This window comes from Physeter macrocephalus, chromosome 14 (genome assembly GCF_002837175.3).
Source record: "Physeter macrocephalus isolate SW-GA chromosome 14, ASM283717v5, whole genome shotgun sequence".
Taxonomy (NCBI): domain Eukaryota; kingdom Metazoa; phylum Chordata; class Mammalia; order Artiodactyla; family Physeteridae; genus Physeter; species Physeter macrocephalus.
Genome location: NC_041227.1, coordinates 58,348,248 through 58,369,860, shown reverse-complemented (window position 1 = coordinate 58,369,860; position 21,613 = coordinate 58,348,248). Strand labels below are relative to the sequence as shown.

Genomic DNA, 21,613 nt, shown 5'->3' with positions numbered 1-21,613 from the left:
GCGAACCCGGTTCCCCTGCAGCGGCAGGCGGACGCGCAACCACTGCGCCACCAGGGAAGCCCTTGATGCGTATTTTGATGTGTATCTTGAGGTGTATCAGGGCTCAGTAAGGGAAGCAGAACCAGTGAGTTACGGGGCAAGGGATGCATTATAGGAATCAGACCTGTCATAATCGTGGGAGGAGCTGGGGGGGTGGAGATCAGGGAAGGGGAGGTGAGGACCAAAGGAGACACCAGCCAGCCCATCTGAGAAGTCAGGCACGTGTAGCTGGCAAGGTGGGGCAGGAGGGGGGCCGAGTGGACGGGTCCATGCAAGGCTGTTGCCTTGTCTGCCCAGTGTCTAGAAGACATGGGGCCACAGTTGGTCAGGAAGACAAGATGGACCGGAAGCAGCAGACAGTGAGAATGAGCAGGAACTTCTGTACCTGGTTACCTCCATGGTCTACATGGTGGCCCTTAAAGGGTCAACACTGATGCTTCCCTTCTGCCTCCCAGAATCTCCCACCTTTTACTTGGAACAATGTAGGGAAAGGGATTCTGGGAAGTAGAGTTCTTAGCGTAGCTAAGTTTTCAATAGAACGTTCCAGCACAGACTAGAAAGAATAGAAATAAAGATAGGTTAGTAAAGGTGTAAGAAATTGGGGAAATGTTAATACCTTAATAGCTGGTACCCAAATTCCCCTTGGGGAGGAAATTTGGCCGGGAATCATAGCTTGACAAACACCTGGGGTAGTGTTCTCATGAACCCAAGCATCTTTTGGTGCCATGGCTTCTTGGAAGAAGGTAAAACAGCTCTGCAAAGACAGGGAGAGGAATTTGTCTTACTTGGAATGGAGGGAGCTGAGACAAAGGAGAAGAACAAGGAGGGTGGTGAGATTGGGCCAAGAAAAAGAACTGCCTTGCACAGGGGGGTGAAAAGGACCTTATCAGCCAGGAATGTCAAATGTGGATTTTTAAATTGTTTGCTGTGAAGAGCTCAGTGCAACCCCTTTCGTGATCCTTAGTTCTACAACTCCTCCAATGGGAGTAGCATAGGGCTTTGTTTTGTTTTGTTGTTATGGAAAGTGGTGAAGCATCTGAGTTTCATATCCATATAGATGGGGGTACAGGACCCAGGAAACCAAGCCTAGGGGCAGAGAGGAACCCGCTGGATATTCACAGACACCATCGCCATGGATTTTGGTTTTCTCCAGGCTGTGGCAACATGGGTGGGAGGTATTTCTCCAAGGGTCTGGAGAGTAGACACCCAGGGTATAAGAAGAGGTGGCATCTTACTACAGTCCCAGTTCAGCGGGGCAGCTTGAGGACTGGAATGGGAATGTCATGGCCAAGTTCATTTTCTGCTTTTGGGGGCCCCAGTCTCCCTTGTTTGTTGCTCTTAAGGCAGTTGTGCTGTCCTTCCCACCGAAGTATGGCTTTCTCTGCTCACCCACAGTCTTTGGTTTGCAAATCTCCCATCACCTAACTGGCCCAGTCTCTCTGTATCCCAGGAGAGAGACACTGATTGGCCCAAGCTAAGCCAATGTGAACCAGTGAGCTCTGGCCTGGAGGAGGGGGGCAGGGAGAGGCCGGAACCCCCCCCCCATGTGGGGCTGGTTCTCTAAGGAGGGGCAGTGGGCTGGGAGGCAACCACTGGCACTGCGTGAACACAGCAGAGCGGGGCTCTGGGGTCAGGCTGCGGAGCTAGAATCCCAATCCTGCTCAATCTTAGCTGGGTGATCTTGGGCAAGCCTCTTAACTTCTGCAAAACTCAGCCTCCTCGTTTGTAAAATGTGGCTCGTATTAGTAAAACCTGCCTCATCAGGTTGCTATGAAGATGAAACCAGGTGATCTACATAAAAAGTCTAGCATTGTGCCTGGCACATGTATGTTCTCGAGAGTCGTTAGATAAATAAGTAATAATGACAACACTGAGAATTGACCATAGATAGCACCTCAGCACCTGCTACCCTACCCCACTGCCCATCTGAAGCTTCCATCTCTCACTCTGAAGACATCCAGATTTTGTCTCCTCCCCTGGACTCCATTAGGGCAAGTCCTCATCTGTATTACTTATTGCATGTGCTTGTTGAATGAAGGAAGAAATAAATAAATGCTTGGATATCTCCAGGTATGGAAACTCATTACCTTCCAAGGTCCCAACTTTTAGAGCTCCAAATATGTGGAAAGGCCTCTTTCATACTGGGATGGTAACTGGATTCACTGCAGCATTTGTGGTTCTAGCTCCACAAAGAAGAAACCAACTCCTTCTTCCACATGACAGTCCTTCAGATGTTTCAAGACAAATTTCAGGTGCCCCCGAGTCACCTCCTCTCTGGTCTGTATGTACCTCCATGTCATGGAAGAGAGCTTCACTCGCCCCTCCACTCTCCTCCCTTCTCCTGTGCCTCCTCTTCAAAATAGGGCTTCCCTGGTGGCACAATGGTTGAGAGTCCGCCTGCCGATGCAGGGGACACGGGTTCGTGCCCCAGTCCGGGAAGATCCCACATGCCGCGAAGCGGCTGGGCCCATGAGCCACGGCCGCTGAGCCTGCGCGTCCAGAGCCTGTGCTCCGCAATGGGAGAGGCCACAACTGTGAGAGGCCCGCGTACCGCAAAAAAAAATAAAAATATTAAAAAAATAAATAAATAACCTACTACTAAAAACCAAGAACATGGGCCCACTGTCTGCTCTTACCAAGCATCTGTTAATTTCCAAACTCAATTTCTTCCTGAAGGAAAGGAAAGTAACATTTAATGAGCACTTATATTGTGGCAGGCACTATAGGGGCGGGCACTTAATAAACATGATCACTTTTACTCCTCAAAACCACCCTGGGAGATATTGGCTGCATCCCATTTGACAGATGAGGCAGCTGAGGCTTGGAGAAGTTAAGGTATCTGTTCAAGATTGCACAGCCTACAAATGGCAGAGCTAGAATTCAAAGGTAGGTGGTGTCAGGTGTAGGTGCTGCCTCTCTTTTTATCAGAAAGCAACTCTGTCAAAGACCAGGACATTTAGTAATGAAAAAAACAGGCTGCCCTTCCTTTGGCAGAACCCAAACCAGGAATGTCTTGGATTGACCTAATCTCATTTGAAACCTCTGAGGAGTTTAGAGGACAAAAGGACCAAGAGTGGGCCAGAATTCCAGGAGCAAAGATCTGTGTAACTGATCACTCAATGACTAGCAGCCAATTAAACAAAGTCAAAGATGTAAATCCGGATACTGTCTTAATGAGTGACTGTGCTGTGTAGACCCAAACCACGAAGGCAAATCTGTTAAGTTGTTTGTATTTTTCCCCCTCCCATTTCTCTTTAAGCAGACAGTCCTGGAAATATCAAGAGAGGGCTGGTTTTTATTTGAAGAGAAATGAGACCCAGGCAAGCATTATCTGATTCTGGGCTAAGTGCAGAGCAAAGAACTGAGTCCTCAATTGAGATCAAGTGATACAGACAAGCACCTCTCAACCCCAGCTGCCACTCAAATCAGCAGTTTCCCAGAGACAAGCAAAGAGAGGGGAAAACCCTTAATTGTCAGGCCACTGTGCATGCATTACTGAGCATGCTCTCTTTCTGTCTCATAAGATGCTTTTTTTCCTTTGGGAGATTTCAAAGAATGATGAAGACTCAGCATCAGATGAAGCGATGCAGGTTCTCCATATAGTGTATGTTGCCTTCCCCTCCGCTCAGCCTCGCCATGGCCATCTCTGTCACCATCACTGCCACCCTGGGAGTCCAGCTCTGCACTTAGCCCTCAAATGAATTGCCGTAGTCAGTTAACGTGATCGGCTGAATAATGTCCCTCCAAGGTATGCCCATCCTAATCCCTGGAACCTGTGAATATGTTACCCTATATGGCAAATGGGATTTTGCAGGTGTGATTCAAGTAAGGTTCTTGGGATGGGGAGATTATCTTGGGTTATACAGGTGGGCTGATGCCAGCAGAGATTGGACGATCCCACTCTGTGGTCTTTGAAGATGGAGGAAAGGACCACCAGCAGGGAACACGAGAAACAAGGCTCTAGAAGCTGGAAAGGGCTCGGAAAAGTATCCTCCCCTGTAGCCTCCAGAAGGAGCTTAGCACTGCCGACACTTTGATGGAAGCCCAGTGAACCCTGTTTCAGACTTCTGGTCTCCATAATGACAAAGAGAATAAGTGTATGGGTTTTTTTGTTTGTTTTTTTTTGGTTTTTGTTGGCCATGCCACGCAGCTTGCAGGGTTTTAATTCCCCGACCAGGGATTGAACCCGGGCCCTCGGCTGTGAAAGTGCAGAACCCTAACCGCTGGACCACCAGGGAAGTCCCTGTATGTTAAGTCACCAACTTTGTCTAATTTGTTACAGCAGCCACAGGAAACTCATACACTTCGTAAAGTGTTTACACTGCAAGCTGCTATGTCACACAACCACTCTGTAGGAATACTATGGACTGACCCACTTGAAATGAGTCAGGCACTAAAAAAAGAAGGGAAGTCAAGCTCTTGCTCATTTATTAGGTAAATAGTCACAGAGCACCTACTCACATTAGCCATGTGTTGGGTGCTGCTGACATTGCTGAGAGTGAAAACAGCTCAGCCTGTGTCGTCATCAGGGCCAGCATCGAGGAGAAGAGAGATGGGGAACACATGCTCACACTGATGAACATAGATTTATAAATGGAGGAAAGGTTTCTCCTTAGAAGACCCAAAGGATCTTGGTTATGGTGATAGGATGGAACACAGCCTGGGAAGTGCTGGGAAGGCTACCCTTCGGAAGTGACCCTGGATCTGAGCTCTGGGGGGAGGGGGAGAGTTAACCAGGCGGGAGGGGGGCATCCAGGCAGAGGGAACAGCCCCCACAAAAAAGGCTCCCTTGGAGGGGGAGGGACTGAAAGGAGGCCCGTGGACTGCAGGGGTGGGGGCTGCAGGGGGACAATGGCTGAAGATGAAAAGGGGGGAGATGAGGTGGGAACAGACTGATATGAATGTTCTGGAATATGCCTCCTGACATTCATGTGTGGGAGTTTCTTCTGTGATGATGGAAGTGTTCTACAAAAAATGTATGCTTTCCAGTGGGATAGCCATTAGCCATAATTGACTAAAGAGCACCTGAAATGTGGCTAGGACTACTGAAGGACTGCATTTTAGGTTTTATTTAATTTTAATTAATTTAAATTGAAATAGTCACATGGGGCTAGTGCATACCCAACTATACAGAGCAGCTCAAGGGTATACCCAGGAGAGAAACGGCTGGATAGAGATATATAGATCTGTAGAGATAGATAGATAGGTAGATAGATAGATAGATATAAACTTCTTATAAGGATTCACAGGATTATAGAGGCTAAGTCCCACGATCTATAGTCTCCAACCTGGAGACCCAGGAGAACCAATGGTGTAAGTTCCAATCCAAAAGCTAACAAGCCCAAGACCCAAAAGGAGTTGATTTTTCAGTTCAAGTCCAAAGGCAGGAAAAGATCGATGCCCCAGCTCATGCAGTCAGGCAAAGTTCCCTCTTACTCAGCCTTTTTGTTCTATTCAGGTCTTCAACAGATTGGATGAGGTCCACCCACACTGGGGAGGGCAATCTGCTTTATTCAGTCTACTGATTCAAATGTTAATCTAGTCCAGAAACACCCTCACAGACACACCCAAAATGATGTTTAAACAAATATCTGCGCACCCCATAGCTCAGTCATGTTGACACATAAAAGTAACTATCATAGGGCTTCCCTGGTGGCGCAGTGGTTGAGAGTCCGCCTGCCGATGCAGGGGACACGGGTTCGTGCCCCGGTCTGGGAGGATCCCACGTGCCGCGGAGCGGCTGGGCCCGTGGGCCATGGCCGCTGAGCCTGCGCATCCGGAGCCTGTGCTCCGCAACGGGAGAGGCCACAGCAGTGAGAGCCCGCGTACCGCAAAAAAAAAAAAAAGTAACCATCGTAAGACTCTAATACAGTGATCCCTTTCCCAGCTCACCAGGGCCCAGAGGAGATCCTTAGGGCCAAGAGCATGAAATCCTTTATTGTAAGACAGCCAGAGCTCCCTGAGAGAAGAATTTCCTTTCCTGAAGCTTGTTCTGACTTCAAGAAGCAACTTGGAACAGCAGAAGCCCATCCACTGGGGGATATTTTTTCTCCATTTGATCAGCCCAGATCCCCAGCCTCATCCCTATTTCCCCAAACACTTAGAAATTCAGGGGGGTCCTTCCATTCAGAGGTCTCACCTGGGACATCCCCCATCCTCTCTAGCCTCCCCATCCCTTTCCTCTTCCCTCGAGGTCTCCTTCCTCCCTTTCTTCCCCAACTCCTCAAATTCTCGTATATTTAGTCCAAGGCAAATTGCTTTTTAGATCTTTTGCAATTAAAGACATTTCTTCCCACCTGATATGTACAGTGGCTCTGACAACGCTGACCCGTTCTTAGGAGATGGTATTTAAAACCCAGAGTGCATCCAAAGTGTCTCGAAACTGCCAAACGTGGCTGAGAAGTGTCAAGTTATATAAATGCACATGCTTCATTTCGCCCTTGGCCTGAAGCTTTTCCTAACAGGCTTCAGAATTATCAGCTCATTAAAGGGATAAAGAATGCAGGTGTATAAAAATTTTTTTAAATAACAACAATAATAATAAAGTCAAGGCCCCAGAACGGAGTTGGACTTGATGGGTGAGAGCTACTCCCCAGCTTCTTGGGGAGAGGGGTGTTTTCTCTGTCTTCTCTGGAGATAACAAAGCAGCCCTGTTCCTCTCTTCTCCCTCAAAGCATGTTATTAACAATTAAAGGAGGGGAGGGAATTTTGATGTGATTATTACCTAGGAAGAGCCACCCACTTTCACGTGTCCTCTCTTTCCATCCCTTGTGACAATGCTGCCAGGGAAATATCAATGTCCCATTGTAAAGAGGGGAAAACTGAGGCTGGAACAGGACAAAAGATTTTCTTTTTAAAAAAATATTTATTTACTTATTTGGCTGCACTGGATCTCAGTTGCAGCATGTGGGATCTAGTTCCCTGACCAGGGATCGAGCCCAGGGCCCCTGCATTGGGAGCGCAGAGCTTTAACCACTGGACTACCAGGGAAGTCCCTTAAAGAAACTTTTTTTTTTGGCCACGCGGCACGGCCTATGGAATTTTAGTTCCCTGACCAGGGATTGAACTGGGGCCCTCGGCAGTGAGACCCCGGAGTCCTAACCACTGGACCACCAGGGAATGCCCAACAGGGCAAAAGATTTGCTCCAGGGCCCAGAGTTGATAAGAAGTAGAACTGGGGTTCAAAACCAGTTGAGAGACCCTATAGCATCATGGTTGAGATCATGGACTCTGGACCCAGAATGCCCAGGTTATATCATCATCTGCTGTTTCACAGACCCTGGGCAACCCGGGGCAAGTTACTTGACCTCTCTGTGCATTAGTTTCCTCATCTATGAAAGGAGGATGTTGTATGTTGTATGTCTAGTTGCAGTAAGGATTAAAGGATCAATGCATGTAAAACACTTAGAACACTGCCCAGCATAGCAAGTATTTGAAAAGTTTACAAGTCATGTACTCTCTACCACCACACCCTGAACCTCTGCCAGGTTCTAGGGCACAACCACTTCACCACACTTGGTCCTTCTTAATAAAATTATGTTACTTGGGTCCAAGCCCAGAGTCTTGAAATATTGGAACTCAAGGACTATGCTCCTGAAATCTGTCCTTCATAAGCCCATCTCCCCTGCCAGCTGCAGCTCTGACTCATTAATTAGAAGCTGCTGCCGCCAAGAGCAAGCTGAGAGACAGAACCCACTGTCCCTTTTATGACAATCCTGCAAGAGGGTGTAAAATGAAGATAACTGCCCCCCACCTCTGAAGATACTTAATTATCTGAAACCCAGATAAATAGCAGGACCAGGCTTGTAGAGAAGGTGTGGAAGAGTTGAGGCAGAGGCCAGCGGAGCTGCAGGAGGAGTTATGAAAAGCTAATGGTGTGAGTCAGTGTTGGAATTAAGGGTGAGAAAATGAGTCTGAGGTTGTTGACAGCCTCCGCAGGCCAGGATGGCGAGAGGCATGGAGATGGGGCAGCAGCAGGAGGGACTGGGAGGTGGGTGGCACGGAGGATCGAGGGTGGAACAAAGGAGCCTTCAAGTTTTACCTCCTGGACATTTGCCGCCAATTAAAGCGGCGTTTTCGTGATACTAAGGGGTTTATTGACTCATCCAAATGAAGCTCGTAAAATTGCCAGATTCAAGAGGGAGATCTCTAAACACCAGTTAGCGACTTGGAAACTAAGGGACAAGCAAAGGGAGGACATTGAGAGCAGATGCATTGGGTGTGCGGTGGAGACACATGCCCACCGGGGTCACTCATAGCCCTTCTCTGAACCTGACCTTGTGAATCTTAGGGAGAGCAGGTATGCTGGAGGCGCTCCGGCTTCATCCTTCCTTAGCAAGCATTTTTCGTAGGTTACATGATAATGTGTGCACAGGGCTTAGCCAAGGCCTAGATCTGTGCTAAGGGTTCTATAATGTTGACCCTTGAGGTCCCTGAGAACCCTTAGAGGAATAAGGCACTACGTCAAATTCCCAGCAGGTAAACCTGAAAACCTTGACTAAGTTGGAGCTCATCATTTTAGGCTTCAGATAAATCACTTCTCTCCAGAGAAAGGGTATGAAAAAGTCCAAAGCCTGACTCAACAGAATGACTTCTGTTTCCACCCGACTCAATTCAAGATGGCGCAGAACAAGACCAAACCCAATGTGGGATTGTGGGATTGTGGGCATCCAACCGGGAGTTTGTCTTTGCATTCTAGAAGAGCAAGGCAAAGAGAAAAGGCATCCTTCTGCTGGGAATAAATAGCAGGCTAACTTAGGGTTCAGGGCTCTGCCTCTGAGATAGACACCTCAGGTTCAAGTCCCAACTCCACCCATACTAGCTGTTGACCTTGAAAATGTTATTTCACCTCTCTAACTTCAGTTTCCTTATCCATAAAATAGAAGGAATAGAACCACTCCCTCAGGGGTCTTATGAGGGTTCAAAAAGCTAAAATAAGTGAGCAAATGCATACAACACATAGCACGTGTGCAGTATAACAGTGCTTGCGGTAAACAGCAGTTCTTTTGAAGCCTGTCATGTGCCCAAGCTCACAGACAAGGATGCAAGAGAGCCAGGATGACCCTGAACCCACTCTTATGAGTTCATGCTGAGAGGAAGGCAGAACAAGCAGAAGCTGTGAGTCCCAGGGGAAAGGGCAAGAGAGAGGGGCCAAGAAAATGGAAACTCATGAAAGAATAATGCTGAACGTCAGGGGTGTTGGGACAGCAGCCTTTAAACCCATTCTCGAAAGAATCAACATCGCAGGAGACGGTAAAGTGGGAAGACACCCTCAGCCGTGCAATATGATCTGACTCATACAGTCTGCACGGGAGCTGAGGGTATTAACCTGATTACTTCCCAGCAAGTGTGACAAAACCAATCTCACCCTGGTTATTACAGCTACAGTCATTGAGACTATTTCAGTCAAGGGCTGTCACATTCCTGTCACTCCGAGCTTCCCCACCTGAGCCCGTAAATGCTTAGTACAGTCTGAAATTCTATTTCCCTCTTATCCTATTCCAACGGGTCTCGTGTGTGTGTGTGTGTGTGTGTGTGTGTGTGTGTGTGTGTGTGTGTGTGTGTGAAGGGAAGCTATTGGGGTCAGGATGGAGTGTGAAAGAACAATTTTTGCACATTCAACAAATACTAATTGGCCTAATAAGCGCCAGGCAGTGTTCAAGATGCTGGGAAAATCCAACAGTGAAGATGAGATGTAGGATCCCTGCCCTCAGGAGCTTATACTCTTTAAGGCATTATCTTGGCAGATATATTCAGAGCTTCCCTCCTCTTCCTTCATTCCTTCCCTCCCTCCCTCTTTCCATCCTTTCTTCACTTATTCACTCACTTAATAAAAACTCTGGAGTCAGACTGCATCTTACCTTGGCTACTTATTAGCTAATGCAACCTTGGGTAAATTTCTTAACCTCCAATTCCCTCTTCTCTAAAATGGAGGCAAAAATAGGACCCACCTGCACCATAAGCCCAACAGGGAGGTGAGGGCCTGGCTCTGAGAAAGAGCCAGGAAACTGAATTCAAGAATGGTCCACACACAGCCTGTTAGCCCGGGAGGCTACAGATCATCATCTGATGAGGTGTTTATCCAGGTCTGAGTGGGCCATGATCTCTACCCTGGCCATCCTGGAGTCCATCATGCATCTCTGAGATTGACAAGGTAGTGTACCTCCAGGCAAGGCTATATACTCTAAAGGCGGGGCCTGGGGGGAGCCCTCATTATCATCCACCTCTGTCTGCAGGCTGCTAGCAAGACTTCCAGGGGCCAAGAAGCCAGCCCCTCCCCTGAAGTATGTCACTGAGCCCCCAAAATATGTCCTGACTGCACTGACATCCTTCTGTATGTTTTAGATAATTTGATTTATTCAAGTGTCAACTGTTGACATTTGTCTCTAAGCAGTCGGACTCATGGGCAACATGGGGAAATTTAGTGAGGTCACAAGTCAAGAGCTTAGTGCAATGCCTGGCCCAGGGCTAGAGCTTGCGTGTTAGCTAATCTTGTCACTGAGCACTTGCTGTGCATGTGCCAGGTGCAGGGATAATATGTACATACACACACGCGCATGCACACACACACACACACACACACACACACACGATGCAAAGGTCAGTAAATGTGCTGTGACAGCCATCGTCACAAAAGCAACCTTGGCCCTTCTGAGCACCCACAGGCTGAAGGGAGCTCTTCAGTACTTTAAAGAACTCACATTCTCTGTCTCCCTTCCTTTTAAAACATGGGGAGTGTATTGTAAACACTAGTGATATGTTTTTAATGTTAGAAACAATGCGTGAGAAGCTTAATTATAGTTTTGGAACAAAATATAAGTTCTGTGCTCTTTGAGAATACAAAAAATAAAAATTGGAAGCAAAAAAATAGAAAAAAGACAGGAAAGCAAGACCCAGGCACTAATTTAATCATCTTGTATAGGGCCATATATTGACTAATGGTTATATACTATGAAATAGAGGAATAGATACCTACGTCTCTAGGTGGTTGTGAGAATGTATGTAATACCTTCATCCCGGTGCCTGGCACACAGCAATAAACAGTAAATGTCTGGTTCTCCGGTGTCCTCCCCCTCCACACCCCTTCCTTTTCTCTGCCACCTCCCCCAGGCACTCACATAAACCTGAGCTCAGACTCCCGCCGGACCAAGACTTCCCGGAGACGCTGGATTTTCACCATCTCCAGCTCGATCTCCTCTGGCCTCATGGTTGTCTCTGCCATGGAGATGATGTCCAGCTGATCTGTGCAGGAGACACAAGACGCAGGCATCAGGACCCCAAGGCTGCATGGGTTTTCAAGAATTCCCTCTGGACAGCCTCCTCTTTGCCCCAGCAAACTTCATACCCCAAGAAGGCACACAGATCTCTGCCAGTGCTGCAAGTGCGTATTTGTGAGCCAGCCCTTTGGAAACTGGAAAGCACGTTTCCATGGGAACCCTGTTACAAGGCAAGAGGAGGCTCAGGAGGGGTCACCAAAACTTGTTCAAGGTTATACATATGGCCTTGACAGCCCTGCCTGGTCCCGGCTTCTGAGCCCCTGGTCCCTTTGACCACGGCCTTTTCACCCTCTCCCAGTCGCCAAAGACCGACGCCAACTTTAGGCAGAAAAAAGTTTATAATAATTATTTTAGCAATACCATTAATAATTATAGGAATACTAAGTAATGTGATAGTAATATGAAATAATACGGGTTTATTGTAGAAAATTCAGATAATACAGATAAGCAAAAGAGAACAAACTAAAAAGTCACCTATAACCCCACTGCCCAGAGGGAACAACTATCCACATTTTGATGGACATTCTTCTGATCTTATATTTATAATTAGAGTTATATATATTGCCATATAAGTAAAACCATATATTAAAAAAACTATATATATAACCATATATATATACCACATACATATAGCCATATATATTATCATATATAGAGAAAGACACTATATATAAATGTATCTGCATGTATGTATGTATATATGCATGTATGTTAGTTCACTAGGGCTATCATAACAAAACAACTGAAGCTGAACAGCTTAAACTACAGACATTTATTTTCTCCCAGTTCTGGAGGCTGGAAGTCCAAGATCAAGGTCTGGCAGGGTCAGCTTCTGGTGAAAGCTCTCTTCATGGCTTGTAGACAGCCACCTTCTCACTGTACTCACATCGACTCTTTGTGTTCATGCAGAGAGAGAGCTCTCTGGTGTGTCTTCTTATAAGGACACTAATCCTATGGATCAGGGCCCCACCCTTAATGACCTCATTTAATCTCAGTTACTTTCCCATCTCCAAATCAGCCACACTGGGGATTAGGGCCCCAACATATGAATTCGTGGGGGACATAAACACTCAATCCATAATAGTACGTATGCATGCGTATACATGTATATACATAGTTCCTCATATATTGCCACTAACATCTTGGTGTACATTCTTCCAGTGCACACGTATGGTAATTTATGTGATTATATATATTATATAGGTAGTGTGCATATATAGGGTAATATATATGGTTTTATACATGTGTTTTATATATATAATGTTATATATAAACACATCTATACTTTTTTAAAGAGTGGAAAAACATACACAAAGATGTTAGTAGTTAGATGTTATATATTGGGCTTCCCTGGTAGCACAGTGGTTAAGAATCAGCCTGCCAATGCAGGGGACATGGGTTCGAGCCCTGGTCTGGGAAGATCCCACATGCTGAGGAGCAACTAAGCCCGTGCACCACAACTACTGAGCCTGCGCTCTAGAGCCCGAGAGCTACAACTACTGAGCCTGCGTGCTTAGAGCCTGTGCTCCGCAACAAGAGAAGCCACCACAGTGAGAAGCTCGCACACCACAATGAAGAGTAGCCCCTGCTCGCCGCAACTAGAGAAAGCCCGCACACAGCAACAAAGACCCAACTCAGCCATAAATAAATAAAAAAATAAATAAGTAAATAAATAAGTATAAAAAGAAAAAAAAAGGGCCAAGCTAAATTTAAAAAAATAAAAAAGATGCTATATATTTATACGTATGTTATACACACACATATACCATCATGGAGGTCTGCTTTTTGTAATATAAAGTTAGGATCTCACCATTTTATTACCTGCTCTTTTCACTTAATGACATTTCACGAGCGTTTCCACATGTCCTTGGATGCTCTTCCCCTGCAGCAGTGTGAAAGGCTGTGTGGTGTCTATTTGTGGCTGTATCATGAATCACTTCACCAAATCCCAGACACTTAGGTTGTTTGCTGTTTCCCCCACTAGAAGAAGCAGCCCTGTCATAAGCAGTCTCAGAGATCATCTCCGCGTGCCTCTAAGAGGTGCCTTTAGGCCACATTTCCAGAGTGAATGGCTGGGTTTGGAAGGATGCAGTAGTCTACTGCTCTTCATGGGTAGAGAAGGAGATGTAGAGAAGGAATGTTCTTGCTTTACTCCGAGGTCTACATCACATCACCTGCATCTGCTAACTCCTTCCACCCTGGGCTGTTGTGAGGATTGAATTAACCAAGGTATGTCACGCTTGATGAACGGTTACGATTACCTTTGTTATTACCCCACTGTGCCACGCCATCTCTTAATCCTCACCACAAGCCAGAAGGACGAGGATGTTCTCTTTCTTAGTAAATAAGGAAAATAGCTCAAAGCTGGCAAGGCAAGGGGCTGAGCCCAGGTCTGCCTCTAAAACACATGCTCTTTGCCCCATCATTGCTGCCCCTTCCTCACACGGGCATTCTGAGTCCGATACCCCCCATCCATTCACATCTTAGGGTTGAAGGCGGTGTCTTACTTTTCTGTGGCCGCCGTAACAAATCACCACAAACTGGGTGGCTTAGGACAGCAGGAATTCATTCTTTCACAGTTCTGGAGGCCAGAAGCAGGTCTGTGTTTTCTCCAAAGGCTCTAGGGGAGGCTCCCTCCTTGCCTCTTCCAGATCCTGGTGGCTCCTGGCAATCCTTGGCTTGTGGCAGCATCACTCCAACCTCTGCCTCTGTTTTCACATAGCCTTCCTCCCCGTGGCTCTTTGTATCCTCCTCTGTCCTTTACTGTCTCATTGCACTTAGGGCCCACCCTAATTCAGTAGGATCTCATTTCAATCTTTATCTTAATTCTCCCTGCAAAGACCTCATTTCCAAATAAGGTCACATTCTGAGGTTCTGGGTGGATATGACTTTTGGGAGGACACTATTTAATCCACCACAGTGATGAAGGGTCACAAGCGTACAAGCTCCCTGACAGCGATGTCACTGTCTCCAAGAGATTTAGTCACTGTGCATGGAGCACAGCTGTAGCTGGAGGCAGCAAGAGTCCCAGGAGGCAGCTGGGGGTGGTGGGGATGAGTGGGGTGTGGTGGGTGGGGGCAGTGGGGTATGGTGAAAACCAGCTGGGGGTCAGAGTTAGAGATCCTTGGTCTGAGGCCAATCACCAGCTGCATGACCTTGAATGAGCCCTTTTACCTCTTAGCATCACATTCTTCCTTTGCAAAATGGGATTCAATAGCTATCATGTGCTACACTGTGCTGCAGGCTTTATATATACCATCTCATTTAATCCCTATGTTATAGAAGATGTAGCTGAGGCTTACAGAAGCAAAGTGACTTGGCCAACTTCACAAAACCAGAATGTTGCAGAGGCAGCATTCAAATCTAGCCTCTCTCTCCCTCTCTCCCTCTCTCCCCTTAACTGCCTGCCTTAACCACATTATACAGCCTCTGGTGAGGGTTAAATGCACTTATGGATGTGAACGCGCGTAGTTAACCGCCCCGCAGATATAGGTATCCTCATTTCTCACACATCATGGTTTAGATGGGCAACCTGATTTCCGTGGGACACATGCTGAAAATGGCAACATACCCTGGGGCAAAGCGTGGGACAGAGAGAATTAATCACACCCCATGGATTGGCATTTTACCTCCATCCTTGGGGGAGGACGGAGGCGGTGGCACTGCCAGGCTCCAGGTGCTGAGATGAACATTTAGCTTTGACTTGGGGCAGAGGATGGAGCTGATACCTCTGTTGAAAAGTCTTGCTCATGGATGCTTTCCTTCCCCTGGAGAAAGGAGCAAAGCCTAGCCCTCAAATCAGACATGGAACAGTTAGAATTCTTTCTCTTAGTGACTGCTCTGTGCCAGGCACTGTGCTAGGCTCATTACAAGCCTTATCTCATTTGATCTTCACAACACCCCAGCCGAGGAGTTAGCCAGCTACAACCATGGGCCAAAGCCAGCCCCCTCCCTGATTTTGTAGATAAAGTTTTATCAGAACATTGGCCACGCTCATTCATTTGTGTATTATTTATGGGTGCTTTTGAACTACGACAGCAGAATGAGTAGCTGTAACAGAGACTGGCCCACGAAACCTCAAATATTTACTATCTGGCCCTTTACAGAAAAAGTTTGCCAACCCCTGCACCCCGACCCTAGATGGTAGATGCTATCATTTCCCCCAGTTTAAAGGTTAAAAAAACAAACAAAAAAAACAGGTTTAGCCAGTAATGATAATAGCTAACATTTATTGAGCATTTATCACATGCCAGGATCAAATCACCTTATTTAATTCCCCAAACAGTCCTGGGTGGTAAATACTGTTAGCATCCATTTCACAGATGAGCAGATTGAGGCTCAGGAAAAGGAGTAAGTGATGGGGCCAAGATTTAAAACCAGCTCTGTCCTACTCCAAAGCCCTTGTCGTCATCAATTCTATTCATTTAAGAACTACCTCCCTTGGGCTTCCCTGGTGGCACAGTGGTTGAGAGTCTGCCTGCTAATGCAGGGGACGCCGGTTCGAGCCCTGGTCTGGGAGGATCCCACATGCCGCGGAGCGACTGGGCCCGTGAGCCACAACTACTGAGCCTGCGTATCTGGAGCCTGTGCTCCGCAATGGGAGAGGCCGCTTTAGTGAGAGGCCCGCGCACCGCGATGAAGAGTGGCCCCCGCTTGCCGCAACTGGAGAAAGCCCTCGCACAGAGACGAAGACCCAACACAGCAAAAATAAATAAATTAATTAATAAACTCCTACCCCCAATATCTTAAAAAAAAAAATGCTTTAAAAAAAAAAAAAGAACTACCTCCCCACTTAAGAAGTACCATCATCACCTTAACAATAGAGAAAACGGAGTCTATTTTATTGCATTAGGTACATGCAGAGTAGCTGTTTTTAAGAGTTAGCAGGTGCGGTGATTATCTGGGGAGCTCTACCCCAGGGATTAGCATACACCTGGGTTGAGGGGTGGGGGTCATGTCCAAGGACCTTCATACAGGAGGTCTTCAGACCAGACTCTGAGAAATGCTGGTACAGGATGTGAGTAAGTGAATATCATGCATGGTCGGTTTCTTTTCAGTCTGAACTTGTGTAATAGAACTAGCATGATGGAAACCTTGACAACATTTTCCAGTTAGAAGGCAGGCATCCAACATCTGCCAATGAAGGTGTCCACGAGGAGGATAAATCCTGGAAGGAGACAGACGAGCGTTTCAGGCCGACTAGAGAAGACAGTTGTAACAGGGCTCTAAGAGACAGCAAAGCATGGCTGTGTAGAGAGAACGAAGCACGAAGGCACAGAAGTCCCCAGGGCTCCAACTGCCATTGCTGTCAGTTAGTTTCCAGCAGCTGAGTCACTTCTGGGGGATGAGGCAGCTAAATCCATCTTTTTATCCCCAAATGCCACACCAGGGAGATTCATGCCTCATGAGCACAGCAGCACCAGCAAACAAGAGCTGAGCACTGGACATGACTGGGATGTGCCAGCAGGTTTAATCATTTATCTTGAAAATTTAAAGCTACCCGGGGACAGGGCGGAGGCGGTGCGGTTGGCAAATGAGGGCTGACAATCTCCTAGAAACTCGTAATTCAAATACAGGCGAGAAGGAAAACTTCTGGGGACCAAAGAGAAGTCTTCCCTGGTTCGTCTTTTCCAGCCATGGGTCACAGTAGGAAGTTAAGCCCAGGGTCCCCTGGACAACGCCCACATTTGCTTCTGCTTCCTAATTTCATACACCCAGAGCTCTCTCATATTAAGCATTACTAGGAGTCCAGCACTAACTCATCATGCTCCTAAATACCTTGGCAGGTAGGTACATTCATTATCACCCTCTTTTTTTTTTTTAACATCTTTATTGGAGTATAATTGCTTTACAATGGTGTGTTAGTTTCTGCTTTACAACAAAGTGAATCAGTTATACATATACATATGTTCCCATATCTCTTCCCTATCACCCTCTCTTTACAGGTTAATAAGATGAGTCTCAGAGAGAACATAAGTGATTGGTCAAGGTCACTCAACCAGTGAGTGGCACAGACCCAGGTCTGTCTGATTCCAAAGCCCAGGCGGTAGGACAAAGGGCTACAGAATAGTGTTTCCAAAACCTCAATTACTATACAGAATTTACCACAATCATGTACTATCTGTTAAGGACTGAATGCTTGTGGTTCCCCCCAATCCCGCCTCCCAAAGTCATATGGTTTTTTTTGGTTTTTATTTATTTATTTATTTTTAAATGTTGGGGGTAGGAGTTTATTAATTAATTTATTTATTTTTGCTGTGTTGGGTCTTCATTTCTGTGCAAAGGCTTTCTCTAGTTGTGGCAAGTGGGGGCCACGTTTCATCACGGTGCAGGGGCCTCTCACTATCGTGGCCTCTCTTGTTGCAGAGCACAGGCTCCAGACGCGCAGGCTCAGTAGCTGTGGCTCACGGGCCTAGTTGCTCTGCGGCATGTGGGATCCTCCCAGACCAGGGCTTGAACCCATGTCCCCTGCATTAGCAGGCAGATTCTCAACCACTGCACCACCAGGGAAGCCCCAAAGTCATATGTTGAAATCCTAACTCTTAATGTGATAGTATTTGGAGGTGAAGCATTTGAGAGGTAATTAGGGTTAGGGGAGGTCATGAGGGTGGGGCTCCATAATGGGATTAGTGTCATTATAAGAAGAGACACCAGAGCTTGCTTCCTCTCTCTCTGCTCTCCACCATGTGAGGACACAAGAAGACAGCTGTCTACAAACCAGGAAAAGGGTCCTCACCAAACACCAGATCTGCCAGTGCCTTGATCTTGGACTTCCCAGCCTTCAGAATTGTGAGAAATAACTGCTATTTAAGCCACCCAGTCTATGGTATTTTGTTACAGCAGCGTGAGCTAAACACTAACTATACCATCAGGTACTCGATATTTCTTTATGTTGACTTTTTTTCACTCACATAAACTCCTTAAAGGAAATTTCATTATCACATCCATAAATAATAGGTCACCATCACTTGGCATAATTAGAAAATAGCCATAACTGTAAGTCCAACGGAAACAAAGTGGTGTTATCAAATTCTGGCTAAATACTGTAGCCTGCTCAGGCTCAGATTGAAGGCCTAATTTTTCTTTCTTAACCAAGTAGATTAGCAAGTACTAAAAGTTAGCAACTACCGGAGAGGTGTTAAAGACAAACCACCAAACTGAGGCTTTCTTCTTTGGTAATCATAAAGATTGAAAATTGGAAAAAAGAGAGCGTAGGAGACACTGTGGGCTCAGTTCCAGACCACTGCAATAAAGTAAGTATCTCAACAAAGCGAGTCACACAAATTTTTTGGTTTCCCAGTGCATATAAGAGTTAGGTTTGCACTTTACTGTAGTCTATTAAGTGTGAGATAGCATTATGTCTAAAAAAAAACACACAACAATGTACGCACCTTAATTTAAAAACACTTGATTGCTAAAAAATGCTAACCATCATCAGAGCCTTCACTGAGCCATAATCTTTTTGCTGGTGGAGGGTTTGAAATGTGAGAATTACCAAAATGTGACACTGAGACGCGAAGTGAGCAAATGCTGTTGGAAAGGTGGCGTGATAGACTTGACACAGAGTTGCCATAAATCTTCAATCTGTAAAAAACACAATATCTGGGGACTTCCCTGGCTGTCCAGTGGTTAAGACTCCACGCTCCCACTGCAGGGGGCGTGGGTTCAATCCCTGGTCGGGAACTAAGATCCCGCATGCCACGCAATGCAGCCGAAAAACAAACAAACAAAAACACACAATATCTGGGAAGTGCAATAAAACGAGGTATGCCTGTAATTTTCCTGCAACTTAATTCGATGTGGTTTGATGCTAGAGCATCTGGGCATCTCTCACCTCCTGGAAAAGCTGTTGTAGAACTGAATTCCAGCCCTTTGGGTTGGGAGAGTCTTAGAGGTCCTTAGGGCAGCCTCATCTCCGTGTCTGACAGGATGTGGAATGACACAACAGGATTTGGTTCTGATGGTCCCTTGACAAACAGCAGTGGGCACAAACTCTTCAGTTCTCATTGGAAATCAAATGAGAACTGAGGGCTGAAGGAAAATTTGCAATCACGTGTCAAGTTTTTCACCCAAAGATGAATCAGCCATTTCAAGTCATTATTTCATCCCAGCTCGTATGACAGAGGCAATTTAATGAAGGTGAACCTATTCATTTCAATCCTACAAACACTTATTAGGCATCCAGCATCCTTAGAACATCCTCAGAAGGACACATGAGAGAAGGGCCACAGTGGTTGTCCTTGGAGGATGTGGGAGACTGGGGGTCAATGTTGGAAGACAATCACCTTCCACCTAACACATCATTTTCTATTGTTTGAATTTTTAAATAAGCTTTTTATTTTGGAATAATTTTCGATTTATAGAAAAGTTGCAAAGCCAACGCCACAGAGAATTCCTGTCTATGCTTCCCCTAGCACCCACCACTGTTAACATCACCGAGACCCTGACATTGGTGATTTACTGTTAGCTATGTTGTTTGAAATCTTACCATGGCAGGTGTTACCTATTCAAAACAGATTTAAAATAAAGGAAAATGTGTTGGGTACAGATGCTCTGGGAGCCATGTGAGCCCTCACAGATGGCATGTGAAGGGGCCAGTTATGGGCATGGACTTTCAGGTCTCAGGGCCACCTCTCAGGCTGACCACAGTCCCATCAATTGTTGACTCTGGGCCTCAGTTGCTTCATCTGCAACGTGGGGACAATCATACACATCTTTTAGTGAATTTGCATAAGTGCCAGGCATATAGAAAGTTCTCTGTAATATTTGTTTATTATCCATTTAATAAATATGCTTTCAATAAATATGAAAAACCTGCTTCATGCCAGATCCTGTTCTAAGCAATGGGGATGGAACAAAACAGACAAAAACCCTTGTCCTCGTCAAGTTGACCTTGTAGGAAAGGTCTTACATGTTGGGGAGAAAAGTCAGTAGCTCACCAACAGTTTACCCCTGATAGTAGGTTTGGATAGACTCCGGTTCAAGTCCTGGCTCTACCAGTAATTGTGTGATCTGGACACTTTACTGATTCTTCCCAAGTCTCAGTTTCCTCTTCTGTAAAATGGGACAGTAACTCCTACCTCATGGAGTTGCTGCTATGGAGATGAAGTCAGAAACCATGTCAAGTGCTTGGTGCAGTGCCTGGGCGTGATAAAGGGTCACCTGTCCTTTCCCTGGAAGAGTCAGACTAACGTGGGGGAGGAGACAAAGTCAGGATCATCAGATCTAGAGAAGGATGGCCTTCTGGTCATTTAGACCCATGCCTGCCCCGAACAGAGGGTCCAAGAGTGGCCCCACCAGCCCTCTGTCAAGGGGCCAGGCCCTTAGCTCTCACCACCCTGGGTACCCACAGGCACGTCTTCCTGGTATCGACCCCACAGAGAGTCTTAAACACTGGGGAAATAATATCTGAGCCCCACTACTGGGAATGGATATCCTGATGCATTTCAAAGGCTCCTGGGGATACCCCAGGCTTTTATTGTCATCAATCATTCATGTAGGAAAGAAGCCCATTTCAACCCCCAAACATCCTATTATGGGATGTATCAAGCATCTCGCCTTCTCGCTATAAAGTGATCCTAATGGGAAACAGCCGGTTGCTTTCAGTGAGTCACCATTTCCCAAGAAGCTAAAGTAACTGCTTTTAGTTCAGATGCTCCGTGCCCTCCTCCTCTGCCTTGTGAATAAGGATGCCTCTGGGTCCTGCGAGTTATCATACCTCCCGCTGCACGGAGCCTTCCCATCTGTGATGTCTCTTTGTGATCACAATCACCTCCCAAGGAAGGTTCTGAGGAAACTGACTTGTCTTCAAATCATGGCCATGGTTATTATTCTCTAATGGGACTTTGGGCATGTTTTTTCAGCATCTCCGAGTTTCTATTGTCTCGAGTTTCTATTTTCTCTGCCACATCGGCCTTGTCCAAGGTCACAAAAGCAATGAGGGAGAAGGCCCAGTCAGCAGTGGGGTTAAGAAACAGGCACTGGAGTCAAGCTGACTTGGGTTTAAATCCTGGCTCTGCCTCCTTCTAACTGCTGCCCTTGGGCAAATGACTTCACCTCTCTAAGCCTCAGTTTCCTTATCTGTAAATTGGGAGTAATGATGTAGAATGTGAGAACATCTGAAGGCTCATTCTGAAAGCTCAGGAACCAAAGGGAAAGCAAGAGTTTCACCTCCCCTCTACTTGGCAGCCTCTGAGCACTTTGTTGGGACCTGAGTTTCTTACCCTCAGCACTACTGACATTTGGGGCTGGATCATTCTTAGCTGGGGGACTGGCCTGTGCATTGTAGGATGTTTAGC

The 21,613-nt window shown here is 46.4% G+C and overlaps 1 protein-coding gene across 1 annotated transcript in view; it reads right to left on the bottom strand.

The window, feature by feature from the left end:
- The window catches only part of BMERB1 (bMERB domain containing 1), a 152,073-nt gene that overhangs the window by 37,037 nt on the left and 93,423 nt on the right, over positions 1–21,613 (bottom strand). Inside the window, exon 2 of the mRNA XM_055090799.1 lies at positions 11,157–11,280. Coding sequence (XP_054946774.1) covers positions 11,157–11,280 — 124 coding nt within the window. The remainder of the gene's footprint in view (positions 1–11,156; positions 11,281–21,613) is intronic.